The sequence below is a fragment of the Aphelocoma coerulescens genome, chromosome 7 (assembly GCF_041296385.1).
Source record: "Aphelocoma coerulescens isolate FSJ_1873_10779 chromosome 7, UR_Acoe_1.0, whole genome shotgun sequence".
NCBI classification, from domain to species: domain Eukaryota; kingdom Metazoa; phylum Chordata; class Aves; order Passeriformes; family Corvidae; genus Aphelocoma; species Aphelocoma coerulescens.
In genome coordinates, this window is record NC_091021.1 from 20,163,141 (window position 1) to 20,188,745 (window position 25,605).

The window sequence follows — 25,605 nt, forward strand, 5'->3', positions numbered from 1 at the left end:
AGTATGAACAATCCCAACTCTCTCAGCCTGCTCCAGCCCTCTCATCATCTTCATGGCCTTCCTCTGGACTCACTCCAGCAGGTCCATGTCCTCCTTATGTTGGGGCCTCCAGAGCTGGATGCAGCTCTCCAGGTGGGGTCTCACCAGAGCAGAATAGAGAGGCAGAGTCTCCTCCCTTGATCTGCAGGCCACACTGCTCTGGATGCAGCCCAGGACATGGTTGGCTTTCTGAGCTGAGAGCACACATTGCTAAGTCACGCCAAACTTTGTCCACCAACATCCCCCAGTCCTTCTCCCCAGGGCTGCTCTCAATCCATTCTTCACTCAGTCTGTGTCTATTTTTGGGATTGCCCCAACTCAGGTGCAGCACCTTGCACTTGGCCTTGTTGAACTTCATGAGGTTCACACAGTCCCACCTCCCAAGCCTGTCAAAGTCCCTCTGGATGGCATCCCTTCTCTCCAGCACATCAACTGCACCTCACAGCTTGGTGTCATCAGCAAACCTGCAGAGGGTGCACTCAAGCCCAGTGGCCATGTCATTGACAAAGATGTGAAACAGCTCTGGTCCCAACCTTTGAGAAACCCTTGAGAAACACCTTCTGTCACTGGTCTCCACTTGGACATTGAGCCCTTGACTGCAACTCTTTGAGTGCAGCCATCCAATCAATTCCTTATCCACCAAGTGGTCCATCCACCATGTCTCTCCAGTTTAGAGACAAGGATGTCATGCAGGATAGAATCAAATGGTTTGCACAAATCCAGGTAGATGATGTCAGTTGCTCTTCCTTCATCCATCAATGCTGTAGCCCTGTCATAGAAGGCCACCAAATTTGTCAGGCATGAGTTGCCCTTAGTGAAGTCACACTGGCTGTCACCAGTCGCCTCCTTGTTTATCAAGTGCTTTGGCACACTTTCTAGGATGATCTGCTCCATGATCTTAATTATCATGAAAAATTGTACTGGATACCTGTCAGGCACCTGAGTTGTTTCCATGATATGCTGTTTCCATGAAATGCTGTTTCCATGTTTTTTGTCAGAGATCAAGTAAGGTGCGTAGGGTTCCCTTTTGGCTTAAAATTTCAGTGTAAAAATTTTGGGTAAATTAAATAAAATTTGCTGTCTGCAGGATGTTTTTTAAAAGTTGTCTAAAGGCAGAATCTATAACAACCTATTTCAAAGTAGATTAAATGCAAAAGCAGCAATTCAGTGCCCTTCACTGATATTAAGAGTAATTTAGCACTCCTACTTGAGTAAAAAAACAAATTATCTTTTCAGATTAACAAATTTATGGTACAAAGTAATATTTGAATTGACTTTAGCAGCCCTCACTTCTCCCCATAAAATGCAGTTGAAATCTGAATGTTATTAGTTGCCATAATGGCACAAAGCAAGCACATTCAACATCTAATGAAAACTTATTGGGCAGCTCTTTTCTGAAACACCCTCTCACCTGTGCTGTTTCAGAGCATGCAGTCTGGGGGGGTTTCCTGGAGACTACAGGGCTGCTCCAGGATGGAGGAGCATTTCTTGGTACCTGCCAGCTCCCTACCCCTGTGCAACAGGCAGAATAAGGAAACCAGCTACTAGCAACAGCCTCAGTATTGGGAGAGAATGCCTCTGTTGGCAAAACAAGCTGACTTCCACCTAGCCTGACTCTAACTTGAGGAAATACCAGATTAGAATTCTGTGAGAAATTAAAACTATATTAATTGCTCTTTTTTTTTTCTTTTTTTTCTTTTTTTCAGGCTGTTGGACATTGAACACGAAATGACCAAGTTTGCAGGATACTATGCAGGAATTGGTTGTGCCATACTTGTGTTAGGATACCTCCAAGTTAGTATTTTGGTTTCTGTTTTGATTTCAAAGTTTAAATCACTAAATAATTAAGTTCATAATAATAATTATGTTAGTTTTAACTGCTTAGCTACTTATTTGAGCAGAACAGATGCTTTCAGTTCTCATTCTATTGCTGAAATATGTTAGCTCTGGCAATCTGAGAGCTCCTTGGATTTGTGCATGCATATCTTTGTAAAAGAATGAATTTTACCCACAGCACAAACAATACTTGCTCAAGTGTGGCTACTATGGAATCCACATGTCCTCCAAAAATAGCAGCCAAAGGGCATGCAGATTCCCAGTAGGCATCTCAGCTGGGTTGAGCCCTGTTTGTATTACAGAGATATTTAGAGCAATACTAATGTGAAACTAATGTTGGAGAAGAATCTTACCCTACGTATTCTGTAGTAATTGTTCAGTCCTTATGACTGAAGTGAGTCAAAAGCTTGGACAATTCCTGCATAGTCTGTTGAAGGGTCCATGGCTTTTAAAGCTGTTTTTAATCACAAAAATCACTTGTCAATCTCCTTCCTGAAAACTATCCAAGAATTTTGCTGAGGTAGGATGGCTGCCATCCCTGTATTACTTACAGTTGTAGATGGAAAAAATTTTGTCCATATGGCATTCACGTAACTGCATACATAATTTAACTTGCCTCTTCTCTCATCCTATCAGAACTGAGACAAATGCTTGATCCAGAGGCTATATAAAATTGTTGGATTATTTAAAGATCAAAACAACTGTTATGTCTGTGTAGCCGGAATATATTTTACCTGAATAGTAATTTTATCAATAGCCTTTCCCATTCGAGTCAAATTGTTTTTTCTAATTTGTTGGGAGTAGAAAGACTTTTTACTGCAATTTATCAGCTGTTTTGTGCTTTTCCCAGATCTGCTTTTGGGTTATGTCTGCAGCTCGTCAGATACAGAAAATCAGGAAAGCTTATTTCAGGAAAATAATGCGAATGGATATAGGCTGGTTTGACTGTACATCTGTAGGAGAACTGAACACCCGAATTTCTGAGTGAGTAATCTAAAAAACCCCTATGCTACAGAAAACATTTTGCAATTCCTTCCAAACACTGCAGAGTGCCAATAATTAGGCATTTGACAAATACCTTTTAGTAGAAATACAGCTATGTTCGTGGGAGCAGCAACCAGACTGATTAGCTCCCCCATCTTTGAACTAAGTACCATAACTGTTAAACCACAATTATTTCCCTTTCGTGCCTTGTCTGTCAGTAAATATGTGTGTGTGGGAGTTGGATTGGTTTTGGGGTGGGCTTTTTTTTCCAGTTTGTCCTCTCTTCTCCTTTTGTGCCCAGTCCCTTCAGAGTGATCTATAATTTGGCTGCCGGTGCATGCTCCCTGAGTCTGGAGATGCTGATTTGAACCCTCTCTTAATTCCCAGAAAGGAAAATTACCTTAGGGGCACATTTTGCTTTTGTTAGCTTTTAGAAGGAAAGAGTGAGCCTTGCTTAATTTTCTGTTAAAAAAGATACAAGCAGGCAGCTGTGGGGTGAATATGCTGACTGTAGATGGCTTCCTGTTCTCAGTTGTGCCTGTGTAATAGTCACATATGCTGAAGATCTTTCTGTCGTTGGAAGGAATTTTATTTTACTCATTGGTTTCTATTGCTTTCTGTGGTGTTCTTTTTATGAAGAATAAATGGCAAGCTTTAGTCACTGGGAAGAATTTCTTAGGAAAAAGTAGGAATTAATCATGTATTTGTCTAATAAATAACAGTTCCCTTGTTTTTGAACAAAATTGTCCTGCACCTACAAAAGCTTCCTGACTGTGAAAAACATTCACCAGAAGAAATAGAAACATGTTCTTTTACTCAACACTCTTACAACAGAGGACTGTAATTTCACTTGACTTATCAATAAGCTTACAACTTTGCACTTTAAATCTCAAGGCCACTTGCTACAATTTATTCCAGGAGTTCTCAGTAGTTCTAATCTCAGAGGTGAGGTAGTAGCCAAGAGTGACAGAAGTATAATGATTATACTTAAGACAGTTTTTGATTATTATAATTGATGATTATATTTAAGACAGTTTTTCTGTGCTGGCAATGCCTAAGAGAGAACAAATAAACTCTGAAGCTGCCCTGGGGCCAAGTGGTGTCAACTGCTGCACCATTGTCCTCCATATGATAAAACTGTCATGTTTTCTCACTGTCTGCGGTCATAAAGTAGCCCTCCATCTTCCCACTCTCCCTCTCATTTAGAGAACAAAGTACCTGGTAGAGAGGAGAGAGGAACTGGGAGCTGGTGGAAGGTGGAACTAGAAGAGAGTTAGAGCCCTCCTCCCTTTTCCTGTCCCTTCAGCAGGCCAGTATGGTGCATTCTCAATGCCCCATGATGTAAGGAATGCTATATCAGCTATGCTGTTTTTCCTTTATCACATAGCTGCATCCTGCTGTCTCTGCCCCATCCTCTGAATCAGCTGGGGCATGGTAGTAAGAGCCAGCTAGTGAATGAGTCTGCTGTCAGGACAACTTTTCTTGGGAAAGGACAGTACTTTCTCTGCAGTATTCATGCCTAAAAGCCTTCTCCATTGCAAAGGCATCCGATTTTCTCACTGTAGGGTCTTTGTACGGGGTGATTGTGAAAGAATAGGGATGAAGGCAGGGCCCTCTCCACTGAAAAGCAACTAACCCAGATGTGGCCAAGACCTGCAACACAAACAAAAGTTATGCTCACCAGTCTTCTGTTGATTTTTATTGTTGTTGTTTTCCAGTGATGTTAACAAAATTAATGAGGCTATTGCTGACCAAGTAGCAATCTTCATCCAACGCATAACCACCTTTGTGTGTGGATTTCTACTGGGATTTGTCAGTGGCTGGAAATTGACCTTGGTTATCATTGCAGTCAGCCCTCTGCTTGGGGTTGGAGCAGCTCTCTATGGCTTGGTAAGTGAATTGTGAAAGGTTCATGTTGAGCAATGATGAGCAGGAAAGATCATACCAGAAAGCTGTGGGGATTGGTGAAGTTGATTACACCCCTTTAAAGACAAGAGAGGCAAATTATGGTCTCAGTAGTACTGAGTGAGGGGGGAGGGATGGAGGGAGAGGTGTGGTAGAAGGGAAGTGGGCTTTGCTCCCACTTTGTTTATTCTGATTCCCAGAATAATAAATCCTGCTTCTAAGATGGGAGTGTAAGCATACCTTCTTGTGGGTCCTGTGGATGGGTAATGTTGCTGAGATCAGAAGCTGGCCTTTACCTTCTCTATTACTACACACCTGGTTTAGATGGTTACAAGATACAGGACTTGATTTCTCTATGTAAATTGTGACTTTTCTGGGTGATAAGTTTCAGAGACATAAAATGGTTGAAAACAACTACTCAAACTTGCCTCAAACTGTCCCTGGTCCCAGAAGCTGCTGCACCTTCTCCCAGTTTTTCCTGTTCTGTGTCTCCATCCACTTCCTACAGACTTCCTGTCACTGTACAGAGGAAGGACAGTGAAAAGGGAAACTGCAGGATCCTCTGCCCTCTCACCTCCTCTCCCATGCTCAGCAGGGCTGGGTAGTTCCTGCTCATCCTCTGCATTCTTGTTTGGTTCAGCCCTCTGGCAATCTCATTTCTTTCACATCAGGGACAGCTTGCTATCATTTTCCTATCCAACCTCTAATGTAACTGTGATGAATTTCTTGTCTTCCAGCTCTCCTTTAGCACCTTGTGCTGGCTGCAAGTAGATGACATGAATAATGACTCATGTGAAAGGGGAGAGCAGAAACTTGGCAGGGAATGAAATAAAACCCAAAATGCTTTTCCTTCATTTGTAATTTCTTTCTGACCTTATTCCCCTTTATGTTTGTAATTTTCTTCCTTTCCATTCTTATTTCTCGGTACCCATCTCTTTCCAGTCACATACCTACTGTTAAGTGTTTCCTCATTATGAGCCTTTCCAGCCCTAGTCTTTGTTTTACACCATGAAGAAAATAGACCCAAGGTCAATCTAGCCTGGCTTCCTGTCTTCAAAAGGGGCTAGTACATTCATGGGGTAAGGTATTTGAAAAAAGAAAGCAAAGACTGACACATTAGACTTTCTAATGATATCTTATTCCCAAGTCAGTGTGGTATCTCTGTGTAGAATTGTAAATGACTACATTTTCTTCCATTAATTTGAGCATTTTTTGGAGTCTGAGTAAGCTTTTGGCATCCAGTGTGTGCTCTGGGCTGCTGTGTAAGGACCTGTTTGCTATCAGCCCAAAGCACAGTGGTGGGCAACATCTGTTTTTATTCTCCCCCACCACTACAGTTACCTCTTCTTCCTGAAGTTGGGGTCTGCCACAGTGGCTAAAGGTCTGCTCTTGGCACTTAAAGATCCCCCTTGCTCCCACTGTGCACAAACCCTCAGTCTGCAATCTGCTTCAGCCCAGTCAGAGCAGATAGAGGGAGGGTGGGAGGCAGGGAAAGCAGGAGTTGTCAGCTGCTCTTTCTAGCTACTTGGAGCAGAGAGCTGTTGCAAAACATGCTACAAAGGTATGCCCTGGCACTAGAAGACCTAAGTGTTCGAGTGTGCAGCATGCCTAATAAAAGCCTGCTTGGAGTGCAGGAGGTGACCCAGTGTAGAGCAGCCAGCACAGAGTCACAGCCAGCATTGCTTATCACTGTCCTTTTCTGTACCTGCAGTTCAGGTGTAACCAGCACTGCTTATGCTTTTGTAGGCTGTGGCAAAACTAACGGGCCGAGAATTAAAGGCTTATGCAAAAGCTGGAGCTGTGGCTGATGAAGTGCTCTCATCCATCAGAACAGTGGCTGCTTTTGGTGGGGAGAAGAAGGAAGTTGAAAGGTTTGTTTGAACAAACTGTAAGGTCTCTGATTTCTTTTTCCTGAAGCAATATAATGCTGTAATGCACATCAGATTCATGGCAATTAATCTCTATGTTCTACAACTATGAATATCTATTAGCTTTGAGACTTTTATGCATGTATGTTTCAGAAATTTAGGTTTCAAGTAATGGATGCAAAACTAGTTTTATAATTCAGTCTATCAGTGAAATAAAGCATCAGCAATAGTATCTTCAATTCATGCTTGTAGGAACATTCTGTCAAATTTTTCCCTAAACACTGTCTGATAGATCACTTTTGCAGAAAATCTGAAAACTTTGAGTACTTTCAAGCTAAGTAGGAGAATTAGGTTTATCAAGACAGGGTTTGATGATGTTTCTGCAAATTTCTTTTAAATTCTATGAAAACATAACTTGGCTGTAGGATGTGCTCTGGAGTGTTGGCCAAATTCTCAAATCCTGTGTTACTCTGTTAAAACTCCAAGCCCCATGATGAGGTATCTGTGATGAGTGTGGCTTTTCTTGTGCTTATTACACTAGAACACACAAGGATTTCATGTTCTGGAAGCATTGCTGGTTTCAGCAGTGATCTCACTTCAGAGTGATTCTGTATTGAGCCTTTGTATGGACATTCTGCTGAGTCATCAATGGTGCCTCATTTTGTTGGTCTTTTCTCATTTTGAAATTTCTGTCAAATTGATTTAACTCCCTTTTATTTTTCTCTCTTTCTACAGATATGATAAGAACCTGGTGTTTGCTCAGCACTGGGGGATTAGAAAAGGAATAATAATGGGATTGTTCACTGGTTACATGTGGTTTATAATTTTTCTAAGTTATGCATTAGCCTTTTGGTATGGCTCTAAACTTGTCCTTGAAGAAGAAGAGTATTCACCTGGCACTCTTCTGCAGGTACTCATTTTAGCTTGATGCAACTTTTCCAGACTGTTCTTTAAAATAATAATTCTGGAACACGTATCTGTTCTGGTATCTGGTGGCTCAGTGGTTACAAATACTATGTATATCTTTTAAAGATCATTACTCGGTATATATATGAGACAACTGGATAAGATTGAAAAAAAATCCATGTTTATTTTAAAGATTTTGAATATTACCTACTGTGATCAGAATAATGCTTTCATTTGACAGCCCACTACACAATTATCAGAGGCCTGGAACTAGCTTTCCTGTTTTGTGGGTCAGCATGGTGCTTCTGGGATGTTGGTTTCTCTGAAGAACTTTATGATGAAAAACATTGTGGTAAAGAGACACCTAACCAAAGAAAGTGTTGTCATATCTAATCTCTTATGAACACTTTGTGTTCCTTTGAGAAACTATTTCCGGTTGTTTTGTTTTTACAAAGCCCATGTAAACATGTATGCAGATAAAAACACACCTGGCTGTGCCTCCTGCAGTGTGTACAAAAACTATGCTCACCTGCATGGCACTCGTGCATCCACTTCTGCACAGTAGGTGCTTTAGCCACTGATGGCCTCAGTGCTACAAAGCCAACATCTACAGATATTTTGGTTAGTTACTTAAGCCTGGACTGCCCAAATGGCAGACTCCAGTTCAAACCCAGAACAACTTTTCCTGAAACTTAGTAAGTTCTGGGTATTCTGATGAGACATCTAGTTTTGCTCCTTCTCTGCCTGTTGCACACATGAGAGTTCCCAACCACCTGCAGCATGCAGTGCAAAGTTTCCTGCTAAATGGAACTTGGCAAATTACCCTGAGAACATTGTAAACCTGACTCATTCTGTTCAAGGAGGAAATCATTTGTACCTGCTCTCAACACCAGTATGAGAGGTGCTGTGAGGTATGAGATAGTGCTGTGAAAAACAAAGTGAGCAATTTCCTTGCCTTGCACATGGTAAGTATAGTCCAGTGCTTCCAAATGACAAATGGCAAACAGTGGGGAGCTACCCTGTAGCTGAAAAACTGTACCTGTCAATGGAGATACTCTTCCTCATGCTTCCCTTACTCACAGTTTCCAGTCATCTTTCTTCTACTTTCTATTTTCTACCATACACTCCTAGTTTGGCAGGGGGCAGGAAAGGGGATTTGTAGATACAAAACATTGAAATATGCTTTTCCTGCTCTCTCAAAAAGTCATGCACCAGCCATACTGCATTGATATATACTAAGTATTGCCTTCCCTTCCTCTTCTGCCAGGTGTACAGAACATGCTCCTTCATGTTCATGATGGACTCTGACAGGCATAGAACCTCCTTGCTTTGAGACTCACTCACGTGAGAAAATTAGTTAGTAGTAAAGCTGAGTATAAATGTATGCCATGATCTCTACATCCCAGTGTAGACATTTGCAGTGCACAGTATGTGTTCAGTAGATTCCTCCACTTTAGCTATAGAGATAGTCCCAGGAAACATCACTCTGGTGCAAAGGAGAACTGAGTCCTGTGTAACTTGATTGCTTCTTAGCAGAATTTTCAGGCCAAAATAGTGCAAAGGGTTACATACCAGACATAACAATCCATGTCTCCTCATGTTCAGGGTGAATGTTCAAACTATCACCCACAACAAAGCAGCAAAATGGACCAAAAGCCTACACCAAAGACATTATCCAACCCTTATAACCTGTTCTGCCAAAATACCTCTGTAACTGAAACTAAGGAGAAGTAAAACAGAGTAAATTCTAGGAAAAAAACTGTCAAAAAGTGTTCAAAAGCACACCCCAGTACGGTAGCACTGAGAAGTATAAGCTATACTTACAATACAATGCAGCTTGCTCCTTGTTGTAGAAACAGACAATGAAATAATTTGCATCTGTGTGGTATCTAAATGCTAAATAAGCCTCTACCTTCTTTATATTCACCACCTTCTAGTGTCCTGTTCTTTGAAGCCCCTGCCAGCATTTTCAGTCTTAGAAGGTATATTTAAGAGCCTTCATAAAAACTTTTCATAGAAATGAAGCATTGGCAGCTCTTAGGAAATTATGAGCAAACACTTTTGGTATTTTAGTTGATATGCTACAGCTTCACTTGCTTCTGATCCACAAGGCCACACACCAAGGCTGAATTCTTGGGCTCAAGCATCCTCTGATATTCAGTACTGTATCCAGCTGCCTTTATTGTCTGTCAGTCTTCCCAGGAAGAGCAGATGCTGTGGTGCATTTTCTCTCATGTTGTCCTAGGCTTAGGGAAAAAGGGGATCCTGGGGCTTTCAGAAGAGGGTCATTAGTGAGCAACTATTCATTTTGTTTCTTAGAAAAGAACTTGAAACAGTGAGCACATTGGGTATTTGCTACCTGTAGAATCTGTCCATCCACACGACGGAATTACCTCACCTCAAAAAGTGCCTTATCCAGTGTTGGTAGCAATCCTTACAGTTCATTTCTCTGGGAGACAGAGAAAAAATATTCTCTATAGCTGGTACCTCCCCAAAATTAAGTTTTGTGAGTATTGGATGAGACAGGAACTGCAATGGACAAAGGTTGTAATACAGAGTTTTAAGCTTCTTTCTATTTTTGCTTACTGGTAAAAAGCATCCTCAAAATAATCTACTTCCCACCAATGTTCTGTTCCAGACCTTGTTTCAAGGAAGAGGTACCCAGTCAAACTGAGATAGCTTAAAAATACATCAGTGGTATCTCAGTAAATACCTAGATGCTTACTTTTTTAGTCCAAGGCAAATATAAGTTGGTTTACTTCAGCCTCAAGGAGAGCTGTGGAAGACAGTGAAAATATCTTCTAAAATGCATTTGTTTGCTTTCTTGTTGGCTAATAATGCTATAGTGAACCACTGCAGTTCAGCAGATGCATGAGAAGTCATTAAGATGCTGTAGTTTGGCTTGCCTGTCTAAGCTGTAAACTGTAATAAAAAAGTGATGACATATTTTGTTAACTTCTTTTTCCACTTCTTCAGGTTTTCTTTGGTGTTTTAATAGGAGCGTTAAATCTTGGCCAGGCATCTCCCTGTCTGGAAGCCTTTGCCACTGGTCGTGGGGCTGCAACAAACATTTTTGAGACAATAGATAAAGTAAGTAATGCATTTCTAAGCCATGTTACTTTGTAGTGTAAAAATAATTAAATAAGCCCCAAGTGGTACTGGTTTTATCTACCTTGTAAATAAGGAAAAATTAGTCCAATTAAAGAAAAATTGACTATGTAATAGAGAAGTCTATTGCATAGATTTAAAGACTCAAAGTCTATTGCAACACTCAAAGAATGCATTGAACAGATTTCTTAAATGGCCTGGTTCTGAGCTATGAAGCTTTACCTCAGCTACTGCTGTTCCTCGTTCCCACTTCTCCTTACATGCAATTACTTATCAGTGCTGGCCCATGGAAGGTGTACTGGCACGCAGTAATAGCCACTCTGCAACCAAGCTTGCAGCAGCCATCCCATAGCTCCCAGCCTCCAGATGGCATCAAAAGGTGTGGCTCCATTGGCATTAGTGGTGAAGGTGGCCTCTGTCACCCAGAGCTACCCTGAGCTAAAATGGGACCAAATGAGCACAGGCACTGGTCATATAGCAGTCATAAATATTAATCACAATATTATCTAGACAGATAGACACTTGAAATAAGGTTGTATGAGAGACCCTGAGGTGCCACTGGCATTTATTGATGAGGTTTCCTTTCTATAGTTTTATAAATTTAGTGGTTGGAAAAGTACTGTTGATTTCTTAAAGTATGTGTTATCTCTGTTCGTTGACAAGCTTTACTAAAAGCTAAAAGCTGTGTAAACACATTAAAATGCTGCTTGTCCTCTACAGAGCACATAAGGCTGTGGTAATGCTAGCCGAGTTTTTAGTAACCCTTCAAATTTCTGTAATAATGATAAAACATATATACTTCATAAGCTAAAGCTCTAAAATAAACTGAAAATAGAGATGAATTAGGGACGTGTTTTTCTGAGAAAAAATTTAAAATCATAAAGAGTTGCAACAGAATCACAAAATTCAAGATAAGGCTGAGTCACACAACCTTAGGGTAGAAAAAGCAAACCAACATCCGATTTCATCTGTCTAGAGAAAGAGTGACAAAATTAGATCCCTCTGCTTGCCACATTTGTAGATTTGTGATTAGACAGTACAAGCACAGCTCTGCCCTGGCACTAAATGTAGTCATGTTGAGGTTCCCATTTGCAGGATCAGTGAAACTTCTTCACGGATCATAGTATCTGACTTTAAGTAAGTCATATTCCTAAAGAGGAACCAATCTTGCAGCTGTTCTTAACATCTTAGAACAGACTCATTTCTCACTTTACCTTTCCTTTCAATCTGTTAGGCTGTATAAAGAAATCATGCACGTTTCAATTATCAAATATATTGGTTGCAATTGTTTTAATTTATTGTCTGTATTCCATGCTTCAGAAATCTGTCCTTAAAAATTTTTATTTCTTTGTCATTCCTCAAATTTCTCTTAGTTTTCTGCTTATGTCTAGCAGTCCTCAATACCCAACACCTGTCCAAAAGTATGCAAGACCCAAAGCTCTTCATAGGAAAACTTCAATATTTCAGCTCTGAGGACTGGGTGTGCAAGGAGGGATGTTTTAATTGCCAAGTGGCAAGGCCTGCAGATTTTCAGCAATGAATTTGTTGTTCAGTGCTGTGAGAGAATGTTTATGAGTGAGATTTTATCTCTGAGGAGCTGGCTAAATTAGCTTAGTCAAAATGCCTCAGTCAGTCAGCTACTCAGTTCCAGCAAAAACTACCTGACTGGTTGGCTGTGGTATTTGCAGTAAGCCTACTATGAGAAGAGGGTGCGTCCTTTTTGTCTGTGCTACCCACCAGGGACAGCTTCCCCATCGCTGTGGCCCTCAATTCCATGTCCCTTTCCTGCTATCCCTGGGGCAGAGCCTGCAGCTGGCTCCATGTAGCCAAGTGCTGTTCAAACAGAAGTGCCATGGCTTTGTATGGTGTTGGGAATATTTATCTACTGCAGCACTGTTGACTGTTTAACAGCAAATAAATAACCCAATAAATTTCATCCTAGAAACCCACCATTGACTGCATGTCAGAAGATGGCTACAAGCTGGATAAAATACGAGGTGAAATTGAATTTCATAATGTAACATTCAATTATCCATCCAGACCAGATGTAAAGGTAATAATTCATCACCCATCCTGTGAACACAGTTATTGTAAACAAGCAAAATATCCTGGTTCTGCCAGCAATTTTTAGATTTTCAGTAGAGGTTGTTTTCCAGAAGCCCAGACCCTTTGTTTAAAAGTAGACTGAATAATTCTTCTATTAAAGGGTTCTTCTGCTTACTATTCTGCTTATTTTACCATTCTGACATATCCATTGCCACATCAGCATATCCCTTGCTGATGAACATAAACTCCCAGTAATTTCAGGCAAATTCATCTGCATATAGCTTCTCTTACAATGAATGATGCCCTTGTATCAATGTGTACAAGATAGAACACAAAGTAATAAACTGAATGGTGCAAGGAGATTTTGTAAAACTCTTCCATTACCTTGGGGATGCACCATGTGACCCATTAAAATGCTAGGAAAGAGACAGGAGTGTAGGCTGTATATCCCACTGTTTCTCTACTTGTGTGTTTGAATTGACAAATTCTCCTTGGAAAAGCATATTATTGGACAAACAAATTAGTTCTATTACTTGTAAAGATGGACACACATGTTGTATCAGATTTTTCTACAGAATTTCACTGTTACATTCTTAATATTTATGCTTTAACATACATTCACAATACATGCAGAGTGTTCTTTAAAGCGAATATAATTTAATAAGTTCTCTAGTGGTATTAACTTGACTAATTCTTAATGATGAGCAAGAGGAACAATGAAAGGTCAATATCTGCCTGCCTGTTGTGGAAATGAGTGCTCTGCATCTACAAAGTCTTCAAACAGTGTAAAAATATGTGGCTTGCTTTATCTTCTTTCTTCATAATACTTCTCTGAATTTTGTAGAATTGCTTTGAATCTTTAAGATACAGAATATACTCACTTGGTTGTATGACTGTGGGGGAATTAAAATAGGTAGATTCTGTTTCTTTTTTTTTTCCTATCCAGATCTTGGATAACCTTAATGTGGTGATTAAAGCAGGAGAGACAACAGCTTTTGTTGGAGCTAGTGGAGCTGGAAAAAGTACAACCATACAGCTCATCCAGCGCTTCTATGACCCCGCTGAAGGCATGGTCAGTGTCCCAGCCTAGAATGTGTTTCTCTGGCCCCAGAAACTTGAAAGAATGGCATGGTTTCTTCTCCAACGTGGGAAGGAAGACTACTAACTCCCTTTCGTTTCTTTCTTCTTTTTTTTTTTTTTCCCAATTATTTTTTAAATGAGTGAAATATCTTCCTGCACATTTCTTTTATAAGACTGTGCTTAATAGTCTTAAATAACAATTGTGTGAAAGAACAAACTGTTAGGAAAAAATAAAAATTCAGTGCTAAATCTGTGTAAAAACAATCCCTATAGAAATGATAATTCAAGAGTGACAAATGTTTTCTGGAAAACCCAGTATTGAACTAATATCACTTAGGTACATGCAATTACCATTTAGTAATGGCTTGGCTAAGAATATGAATTACATCTATTCAAAATCTCATTCCATTTATGTGTTCCTATATCAAATAGGAACACATAATCACATACATGTTGACGTGTATTTGAATATATAAAAGACAAAGAAACAAATTACTGTGAACATACAATAATCACTTTCATGATTACTTTTCACCTGGTTTTATTTCTGATGCCAAGCAGAAATGGGAAGTGAAATCAAAGAGCACAACTCCAAGAACCAATATTACTGCCATTGCTATATTACTGCCATTGCTTTGCCACCTTCTATGTCTGAAAGCTGATTTTTATGCTGGCCATGGGCACACAGCATCACAGGCCCTTCACTTCCATTGTGTCTTTCTTTGTCTCTGAACTGGAGGGAATAATGTCCCTGACTTTTTTCCTGATTTTGTGTCCATGTTCTAATTGTAGATTACCCTGGATGGCCATGACCTTCGTTCCCTGAATATCCAGTGGCTGCGCTCACAGATTGGCATTGTTGAACAAGAGCCAGTGCTCTTTGCCACCACAATTGCAGAGAACATTCGCTACGGGCGGGATGAGGCTACCATGGAAGACATTATCAAAGCAGCCAAACAGGCCAATGCTTACAATTTCATCATGGACTTACCACAGGTATGCTCTGCCTTGGAAAGTGTTTGGCAGAATTTGATAAGAAAAAAGATAATCCTTTTGTCCTTTTGTCCCTCCTAGCCTGCAGCAATTTGTGCTCAAGTGGAAGGGCGGAAGATTAATTCAGATAGGAAGCAACAACGTTTCCTTTGACTACAGTTATTTAGGTCTTGCTACACGTATGCCACCAAGTTACAAAATAAACAAAAAAACCCCCCAAATACAACCTCAAGAGGAATTAGTTCCTCAGGAATCATTTACACAACATTCAGTGTCATGGTAATAATCATAGCATGATTTAAAAATTTGTATTTTTCATGCTATGAAGATCTGTTTCTGCTCAGGCCAAAAGCAATGTAGAGCTCAGCCTCTCACTAGCCAGCATATGTTACTTGAGCTGTCTGTACTAATGCACACAAGCTCACCTTCTTGTACAAGCTCTGTAAGCCAGCTGGGGGTTCCTTCTTCTCCAGTTTCTTCCCGAATGATGACAGGGCTTCAGTCATTCCTCCTTACAAAGCCCAAATTGGATACTAGCAAGCTATCTACTTTTCTAGAATGTTATTGGGCCAAGTAGCTTCTGAAAATGACATGTTACAACAGTGAATGTTATTGACAGGATTCAAGTACCATTAACTAATGTTAGTATATTGTCTTTATCCTCCATCTATGCATTTCCAGGCTTCCAGGAAACTATTCACTGAAAGGCTGTTTAAAGGCCCCTATTTATTTCATGGAAATGGAGGAATAAAAAAGATTTAGCTCTAAGTGAATATAATTATCCTGTCTCTCAATATGCCAGGCTTTATGTGTTTATTTAATTCTTTACCTTAACCCGATGCCACCAGGGTAGGGTATCCATGAATCACAGACAGTGTTCATGAGTCACATGACTCATGTGCAGACAAGTCATCAGCAGACAAGTCCAGCTCTGTGAAAAGTTTGCTTGTGAGTCATCTGATGGAGAGTGGGTGGGTGATTCCTCTGCATTTCAGCTTTTGCTGATATAGTTGTTTTGAGCTGAACCAGAACATCTCACCTTTTTAACCAGAGAGTACTTTTTGGTGTGGGGAAAAATGATCATGTACATTATGAAGAAGGTTATTTCACCTGTGGCTCTTTGAATCTGCTGCACTAACAATGTTTTTACTTAAAGTCTACTCCAAGGACAAATCTGAAAGACGCTTTACCAATACCTTCACCAGAAGCTTAACAGGCTTCTTTCTTATCTGTTTAATTTTCACTTTTTTTCCTTCGCACAGCAATTTGACACTCATGTTGGAGAGGGTGGAAGCCAGATGAGTGGAGGTCAAAAACAGAGGATAGCCATTGCTCGAGCTTTGGTGCGAAACCCCAAAATCCTGCTCCTGGATATGGCTACATCAGCACTGGATAATGAAAGTGAAGCGATTGTCCAAGAAGCACTTCATAAGGTTTGCTATAGTATAGCAAAAATTGGACTTGAAAGGGCAGAAATTATTTGTAATGCACTCTGTAGAGGGTGCTACTGAATTGCAACAAATCTATGAGAAGCATTTCTTAATAACTGTTTCACATGTACCAGTAGAACCTTAGTATTATGGACTGAGAATAATTTTTTCTTATGTTTGGACATCAACAGAAATCTATCACTCCCTTTGCCCAGAAACACATGCTCCTCTGTGGGTTGTGGATGGAGCTAAAGTCAAAGTCAGCTGAACCCATTAGAAAAACTCCTGTTAATTTGAGGAGCCCTTAGGTTGCACAGCTGGTTCCCAGCATTTCAGTGTGCTGTGCTGGGAGTGGGGCTGTTGTTGTCTCCTTCAGGCTCGCCTCGGCCGCACCGCGATCTCCATCGCTCACCGCCTGTCAGCCGTCAAAGCCGCCGACATCATTGTCGGGTTTGAGCACGGCAGGGCTGTCGAGAGAGGAACTCACGAGGAACTCCTGAAGAGGAAAGGGGTTTATTTCATGTTGGTGACCTTGCAAAGCAAAGGAGACACAACACCTAACAGAGAAGAAACAGAAAGTAACCATTTTGTTTTCTCTTATAAAATCATGTAAAATCCCACAGAATGCAGATTTTAATTTTTTTTTTCTTTTAATAAGGGCTATTAGCTTCTTTTTGTCTTCTGCTTTTATGGCTGAATTTTATCATTCATAGAAATAATACATTGGTAGCCAAAGTGGTTTTGCTGCATATGCACTGAAAGACCTTCCTAATATGTCTGCCCTGAAATTAGTTCTGACCTGCAATATCCATCATTTTATAGCTCCACTGAGTGCCAAAAGTCCAGCTCTGCTGCATTTGGAATTCAGGCACATTACAGAGTATGCTGAAACTGCCCTATTTATTTTTCTAGAGGCAGATTTGAATCAAAGCTTCTGGAAATTAAGGTCTAATAGAATGATCTGTTGTATTTTTGTGAGGCATACATTGGATATGATTATCTTGAAATATGAGACCAATTGCAGAGCTAAAATAGGTAAAAAGTCTTTAGCAGTCACATCTGAAGTGAGATTGTCCTTGGGCTAATATTCAGTTAACTTCATCGTGTAAAATACAAATATAAAACTTGTGAAACATGTAGGTGAATAGCAAGGTTGTGTTACACCCCTTGCCTTCTACAAAGTATTCCATTTATGACTTGGAGACTATGCACTTTTTTGCAGAGCCACAGTGTACTTAGGTTGTATTCAGTTTTAGCACTAACTGAAGAGCTCTATATACTGTATTTTGCAGCAGCAGAGAATAATGTGGTTGAGCCAAATCTCGAGAATGTCCAGTCATTCAGAAGGGGAAGCTATCAGGCCAGTTTGCGGTGAGTCTTAAAAATGGTTGTAAATCTCAATGTTTTCAGACTACTCCCAATGTTTCTACTTCATCTCCCAATTCCAAAATCCCAATAGTGCTAAAAAATCACTTTTCTGTGTGCTGTGTAAAAGAGGGTTGAAGGGCTGCAAGCATTTTACTGAGATAGAGTTCACTTGGAAAGAAATAGCTTAAGTAATAATGTTACTGATTGAAGTCCATGGATAAATAGCAAGGCTCTTAATTTTGCTCCTTTCTATCCATAGTACCTTTTCTCCAATTTTCATGTCCTCTGGTAATCTTCTGGTTTTGATATTACTAACATACAGCCATATTTGTAATATCTAATGCACTTTCAGTCCAGTCATTTGAAAAATTGCTGTGCAATTACTTGAGAAATCAATGCAATCTACAATGACATTTTTATTGTGTCTTCTACTTGATGAAATTGAAAGCATTTTACAGCCCGACTGTCTTGTAGCTAGACACTTACTATTTCTTTCAGGCAAGCCCATGTCAGTCATGTGCAAATGAATACATCTCCTACATCACAGAGTTATGTTTTGCCAGAGAGAGAGATGGTTTGTTTCAGCATCCTGTTTTGCTGGACTGGATTACTGGTAGTGGTAACAGTGATTTGACTTGATGTCTTAATAACTTCTGCAAATGTAGTAGGACACACCACAGTTTTACTTAACAAATACACAGTACATGGTACATCTAAGACAATGTCTGAGTGGTGTGAGTGGAGTATGATTTTGAAAATTATTTGTCCCTGTTAGTGAGATATTTTCTTCCCAAGAAGTTGTGAGAACATATTAAAGAAAGAAAAAGTCTGTGGGATTCCTATGAATTGCTTCAGTGGATTTAAGTTGATATGAAAACTGTACTTGCTTTGCAAGCAATTCTTGTTTTTACTAAGCTGTGAAGAACAGGCCCTTTCTGTCCTCTGTGCAGAGCTTCACTTCGGCAGCGCTCAAGATCCCAGCTCTCTAATGTGGTCCCTGACCCTCCATTGTCTATTGGAGGAGATCCTGCAGAGTCTTCCTATCTTATGCCTTCCTATGGAGAAGATGATGGAAAAGCAAAAAAGGTCGGGTCCAAGAGTTTGCAATGAAATTTTCAACTGAAGAGGTTATATTATTTGTTAATGGTCACCTGTAGCTATGTGCTTGTAGCTTAGGAATTCTTGGCAGGTACATCTTCTTGGCTTGATCCTTTTCTCTACTTAAACAAAACCACAGCTTCAATTCTTATCTCTGTGTAAATCCTAGGCTGGATTTTGATGGCTGTTATGATTATTGGTCCATATAAAATTTCTAGCACAGAAATTTTGCTATTTGCTATCTACCTGTTGGTAAATTGATATATGTTGTAGATTTAGTTGAAAAACACATATTCATAAAAGCTGAATTAAGTGACAAAAGGCAAACTGCTCAGCCTGTGAAATGTAATTAATCAGTGATGCAAATGGCACTGCTTCTTGTTCAGTAAAGGATAAATTCACTTTCATCTAAAAATCATCTGGAGACTTGAGCAGAAAGACACCCTCACTGCAACCTAGCCCAGAATCCTTTTGCTGTCAGTGTCCTCATGCAATCAACTGGCATAGAAAATAAAGGCCAACATGCCTGAAAGTTACAGAGAATACATAGGAATATGCACGGTGGGTTTCCAAAGAGCTGCACCAATTTGCATGGCTGCAGTTGTTCAGTGCAGAGAGCAGCAGTCAGAAGTTACTCTTCATGCTATTGCTAAACCTATTCTGTGGATAAATAGAGGGCTTGAGTGCTATCACTCTGGCACCAGCTCAGGGGAAAGAGAAAATACAAGATGTTTCCACCCACTCCTCCCTGCATATTTCCAAAAGATAGGTCTTCACAGTGTCTTTTCTGTCTGGGCATTTCTAGTCATACTAATTGAGGGAAGTAAGTAGGGCTGAGCATGCTGTTACAAAAATTCTGCACAAATCAAACTGCAGGATAAGTTATAATTTGATGATGAATATTCTGCCCTTACTGGGCATATACTCTGAGGATGTTTCAGAGAAGGGAGGCATAATTACTATGTAAAAAGCCTGGATCCAACTATCACTCTGAGATCTCTCTTGTTTTAATTATATCACATACCTGTTAATTTGATGCAGTCTGATCAGTGTGGTCACTCACAATACTTAAAAATAATATTTAAGATATTGAGTGAGTGACACAAAATCTGCTTGTGAGGAGGGAGTTTAAGTTTTGGCACTGGGTATTGCATCACATCTCGTCTGGAGGCAGCTGAAAGGGAATAGGCTGAGTTTCAGTGGCAGAAAAACTTAAACTGGTTGTAAATAACCTCTGCAGCTGGAACAATTAGAGCTGCAAAAGGTATGAATCTCTCCCTTTTTCCCCAGGGATGGTAAAGGTTGTTGTTTATTTAACCCTCTTGTTAAATAAACTTTTCTCATTAGGGCCACAAAAGAGCTCCAGACAGCAGCCATCTCTGCCCCTCCTGTCCACAGCTAGAGCAACTGTTTGGGCACAAAATTTTAACCAACTATTTTATCTCGCTGTCAAAGGGAGAACATCACTGGGGGAATGCATTCCCTTCATAAATCTAACCATTTTTTTTAGGAATCTTTTGTGGAGGAAGATGCCAAGCCTGTATCATTTACCAGAATTTTGAAATACAATGCTTCTGAATGGCCATACCTGGTGCTTGGATCTCTGGCAGCAGCTGTGAATGGAGCCGTCAATCCACTCTATGCTTTGCTATTCAGTCAGATTCTTGGGGTATGTTATGATAACATTTTAAAGTGTATTAGCTCTGTTTTAGCTCTGAAACAGAGGAGACTGAATGTATGATGCACAACTTGACATGTTTTGGCAAATCTTTAGATCTCATCAAGTAAATGGGGTTAACCTTCTTGCCTATAAACAATTATTCAGTAGAGATATTTATATCACTGTCATCACACTTATCATTAGAGCTCTTTGAAGGGGTAGGCTTATCAGCATTTGTCATGTGTTCTTCATTATCTCTTTTGTTCATTTTCCAGGAACTGTTGGGAATTGGTTTCTGTACTTGCATACAGTTTATTTTAGACGAGACAAAATGTACCTCACATGCAGATACAGTGGAGAGAGACACATGCAAAGTCCTTCTCTGCAGAATTTATTGTACAGACTTGGGCAAGCCTTTGAGAAAGCTTTGGATCAAATCTAAAAATTACTTCACTTTTTTTGTTTATGTATTTCCAGCACCTCTTTGCTGCCTGCTCCCTGCAGAATGCCCAGGGAGAGAGAGAGAATTGTAACTGGGTTCACAGCCACCAGCAAAGAGTAGGCTTGCATCAACAGATTTGGAAGCAGGAAGTAGAGATATGCTTTAAACCTTAACATTCACTAAAGGATGCAGTCTTATCAAAATCCACAGCCTCTCTGCCTCTCTTGAAACTTGTTGAGTTCAGCCATGAGTGTTTATTTCTTCAAAAACTTGCTGTGATAGAAAGAGGATGCCTCCCCTTTTGTATAAAAGCTTTCTGGGGAAATAATTGCCAAGTTGGTGGGAAACTGGAGGGCTGCCTGAAGATACTCAGTGCTGCTCTAACTAGTGCCTAGGAAAGTGTCCTAAATTTTCAAGAATTAAGCTAGAGAAAACCCATCTGTTCATTCTGTATATCATTAAGTAAAGTAATGACACATTCATTGGGAATATAATGGGAAGGCCACTGGTTTTTTTGTGGTTTTGGTACCCATCTGAGGTAGGATAAAACTTGTGCTTTGCACTCACTTGCTTAGGTCAGGGTAGGTACGCATGTGCAAAAATATATGTCCTGAAGGGTAGACAGATATTGGAGGTTGAAAACCTTACAGGAAGGAAAAAGTGAATGAATGAATGAATGAATGAATGAATGAATGAATGAATGAATGAATGAATGCCCCAGCATTTGAGCTACTGATAGAAAAGGATTCTAAGAGCAGTGCCAGCAATCTATCAAAAGAAAGGTTGACCTTTTGCTGTTTGTTTTTTTGGGGGAACTGCTTTGGCTTAGACATTTCTCTCTGGAAAGCTGCTCAGGTCTTTGAATCACATTTACTTGCAGTTTGACATTTGCTAAGTAAGATCCTGCAAGCAGAAGAATAAAGGATGTTCTAGGCCCTGTTGATGCACTTAGCACTTCTGCCCAATGTGCTTGGCCTTTAGACATAGGTGTGCCACCTCCAAACAATTTTTGAGTGTCTAGGCTCATATTAAGGACTGTGGCTTTCACTAGACAGCAGGTGAGACACTACTATACACATTCCACAGTGAATCTAACATTTGATTCCTTTAGAGAAGAGTCTTCTAGACCCTGGGAGGTCTGGGGCTGATGTCATCCTGCAAGATGCTAAATACCTTCATCGACAAGGATGAATTTCTACCCTTGAAGGCCTCAGTCTATCAAAGGAAAGAGGCTGCAAGGAAAAGCAAGACATAATGAACATGAGGAAAGTCCAATATGCGTTTTTCATTAATTTAAAATATTTCTACCTGGTGCCAAGGCAGTCAGGCAGATCAAACATGCATCTGCTTTCAGATCTGTCCAAATATCTGCAATGTTGTTGTGTCAGACATGTGGGCTTGTACTCTGGGACAAATATGCTGGGGAAGTGAGGGAAAACAAATATGCTGGGGAAGTGAGGGAAAAATCCCCACACCTATGAGGGGAAAGGATAAATTTAGCTAAGTCTGCCCTGAAGGTTTTCAGAAATCAGTCCCAAAAAGTCAATGAAGAACTGGATAATACCGTGTATATACCTTTTGAACAGTTTTCAGTAGTTTCTTTTACTTATGCTTTGGTTCTCCCTGTGGAATTGTCTCAGAGTATGGATCCTTTCCAGTGAAACTCAACTGAAAGATGTGCTCTTGGGCATGGAGTCCTCGGCTCCAGATAAAGGATAGTCCACACTAAAACTGCTGAGACTTATATGATCTGAACATGGACATCTCAGCAATAAATCTTTCTTTTTATAAACCTGATGCTATTGTCCATGCTGCATGTTGACATGATTAGTGTTATTTTTTTAATAAAGATCTCAGATTAAAAACATAACTGAGCATGTTAGGATGGTTGCAGAATGGGGTGGTTCAATTTTACAGGACAGACTTATAAGGGGGGGAAAAATCCTCTGCAATACCAAGATCTCTTCCTGATGATTGTTATCCAAGTTTCCTTCCTATAGTCCTGCAGGACTATAAATTGGTTTTGCTCTCAGTTTAGGGAGAGTGTAAGAACGTACTTCATCCCATCCTTTTCTTAAGCACATCTTTCTTGAATTTAAAGCTTGCAAGGGGACTCCCATGCTGACCAATAACTGTCTTCATCAGAAATGCTCAAGGTGTGTTGCAGACATTGTAGTTCTGTCAGCCTTTATCTAGGTGCAATGGAGAGCCTGGGTACAGGAACTGGGAAGGCCTTTCATAACATATTTCTTGCATAAGAAAAAGCAGGGGAACCCCTTTGAATGTGGGTGACGTGGATAGAATATTAACACAAAGGCTCTCAGCATTCTCCCTTTTCATGAACACCTTTCATGGTGTGTGGATATGAATCCAGCCTCTTGAAATCAGAAACTGTGTTGCCTTCAACATTCTTGAAATGAGGAATCCTACTTGATCTTGCCGACCATCCAGCCATAAAGAAGCAGTGGACAAAATTTTCTTTATAACAAGCATAAATACTTACTGAAACTCACTGCAGGGTCCTAGGGAAAGCATTTATATCTGTTTGCAATGCTCGGTCTTGTGTTTGACATTTATTTGTTTGACTAGATAGAAAAATTTCAAAGTGTGAAAAGAAGAAATATTAAGTTTGACCAATGTATGTATGGGGCCATCCCAGTGTTTCTGGATGACTGTGCAGACACAACACCCAGGACACTTGTGAAAAAGCCATCAGTATCTCTGGAGAGGAGTGTTTTTCATCCCAGTTCACAACTACATATTTACCATGATCCATCATATACTGTGTTTATCCTACTGTTTGCTAGTTGTATTCATTAGAACTCCAGTTAATTTCAACAGATATCTTGTTGATATTTTTTCATACAAAAAAATACCACAGCACTGCAATTGCATGACATCAACATGAACAAATCTCGCAATGAGGAGTTGTTAGTTATTCCCCTGGTTATGTTTTAGGCCAGCTCTGCTTCTGGCATGTCCACTACTATGAACTGCACTTTCCCATTCATGTCTAGATATTGCACACCATGATGACACAGAAAATACCATCACAATACCACAGCAATTCTAAAATCTGGAATCCTCATAGGACACAGTTTATGAGTGCACCTTGTATCTCGTTCTGTCAAAGTATTTAAGTAGAATATTTCCCACAGAAAAAAAACCCAACAAATTCAAAACAATGCAAACAAAAACCCAACAAACAAAACCAAAACAGTGGTATCTATCCTAGACACATAACTTACAAAGATAGATTAAATCTGCTCAACAGCCTGTTCAGTTTGCGATCAAACACGAATTACTGAATGTACAGTGGATTTCATGAAGGGAATAGGAGCAGCCACAGATCATTGTATATTTTGTTCTTACTATGACAGATTAAAACATACCTGGTGATTTTTTTTCTTTAACACAAAGATTCATCTAAGACAGTAATATACTTGCTAAAGATAAGACAGCATGGTGTTGGAACAGCTCTTAGCTTGAAACACTAAGGACTGTTATGCTATTATAAGTTTGGAATCTGCAGGATTTATTTTGTTGCCAAGGCACTGGTGTACAAAGTTAAAATACTTGAAGTGAAATTCCCACTAGAGAACAGCTATTTCTTTTTCTCAGATTCATTCTCCAATTCCTCTCTGTTACTTTCAGGTATGGCTCATTTCAAACAAAAAATAACATGGGTTGACCTTTTTAAGACTAGTAATTAAGTTTATTTTCACGTAATTTTTATATTTTGTAGCTGTAATAAAAATTCCTTCTCTTTCTACTGTTAAATAGTCACCTAGAAGAATTTAGGCTGGTTTTGATAAAGGCAGAAGTTGAATGTGTAAGTTATGTTTAATTACACCTTGCCGATAAGATTGAGAGATTGGACAATTTATAGTAATTTTACCTGTGAAATCCAGTGAGAATTAATTTAAGATTAGTGGAGAAATACGAATGTGAACTTTGACCTCTATCTGGAAGCAGCAGAAATATTTCAGATAAAGAACTTCAGATAGGTAAACTCTGATTGAAAGGAATTGCTAGAGGACGAATTTGGACCATCTCTTCAGCAGCAGCCAATAACATTGGCAAATGTTGAAAAAGACCAGATATTAAAAAATGAAAATGCCATGGTACTGAATGGGGTGGAGGGGCTCCCCTTTAAGCACTAATGCTTTTTCTCAGGTGCCCAGCAGTAAGTTAATGGCTTGTATCCACACTCCGTCAGGAAAACAGTAGGTTCCTCTTGGAGCCTACCTATGGCAATCACAGCATCGCTAAGTGTTGTGCAGGGAGTCACACACTAGGGTATAATTATTTAGAGACTTTATTTTGTACAGCCCAATAAAGTTGCAATTGGTGCAGAGCAGAGAGGAGATAAGATGCTGCCGCATTGCTGCTTTGTTGCTATGCTGTTTATTACATTGCTGTTCTCTGGTTATCATTGTTTACAGTGGGGGATGAGTAGTTAATTATAACCAGGGATGGGCCACAAATAGGAGTAGTGTGTGCAGACACTGAGTATACTGAACTTTTTGTTTATAAGGAGTAAAACCCATTACATTTTAATCCAGGCTCACCTTAGGAAAAATAAGGAATCGGACCTTTGCAGGGGGTGAGAGAGGGAGAGCTCTGTGTTCTGGCTTTGGTTCTAGGGTGGGTTTCTGCACTTGGCAATTGGGAGTCAAGAAGAAACTTCACACACAGCAAAACTGACATTTCTATTTATTTCTTTTCAAAGACCTTCTCCATTCTTGAAGAAGAAAACCAAAAAAACCAGATCAATGGCGTCTGTGTGCTCTTTGTCTTAGTTGGAGTTCTTTCATTTTTCACACAGTTTCTACAGGTAAT

General features: G+C 39.8%; 1 protein-coding gene across 9 annotated transcripts in view; it reads left to right on the plus strand.

Moving 5' to 3' along the window:
* The window catches only part of ABCB11 (ATP binding cassette subfamily B member 11), a 49,268-nt gene that overhangs the window by 14,311 nt on the left and 9,352 nt on the right, over nt 1-25,605 (plus strand). For 8 of the 9 annotated variants that reach the window (XM_069020732.1, XM_069020734.1, XM_069020740.1 and 5 more), the window contains 15 exons: nt 1,746-1,833; nt 2,726-2,859; nt 4,578-4,749; nt 6,511-6,635; nt 7,368-7,542; nt 10,515-10,628; nt 12,589-12,699; nt 13,639-13,764; nt 14,565-14,768; nt 16,028-16,198; nt 16,572-16,773; nt 17,488-17,566; nt 18,514-18,649; nt 20,172-20,330; nt 25,496-25,600. In XM_069020732.1, the coding sequence (XP_068876833.1) occupies nt 1,746-1,833; nt 2,726-2,859; nt 4,578-4,749; nt 6,511-6,635; nt 7,368-7,542; nt 10,515-10,628; nt 12,589-12,699; nt 13,639-13,764; nt 14,565-14,768; nt 16,028-16,198; nt 16,572-16,773; nt 17,488-17,566; nt 18,514-18,649; nt 20,172-20,330; nt 25,496-25,600 (2,101 nt within the window). The remainder of the gene's footprint in view (nt 1-1,745; nt 1,834-2,725; nt 2,860-4,577; nt 4,750-6,510; nt 6,636-7,367; nt 7,543-10,514; nt 10,629-12,588; nt 12,700-13,638; nt 13,765-14,564; nt 14,769-16,027; nt 16,199-16,571; nt 16,774-17,487; nt 17,567-18,513; nt 18,650-20,171; nt 20,331-25,495; nt 25,601-25,605) is intronic. The other variant, XM_069020735.1, reaches the window with a different exon arrangement.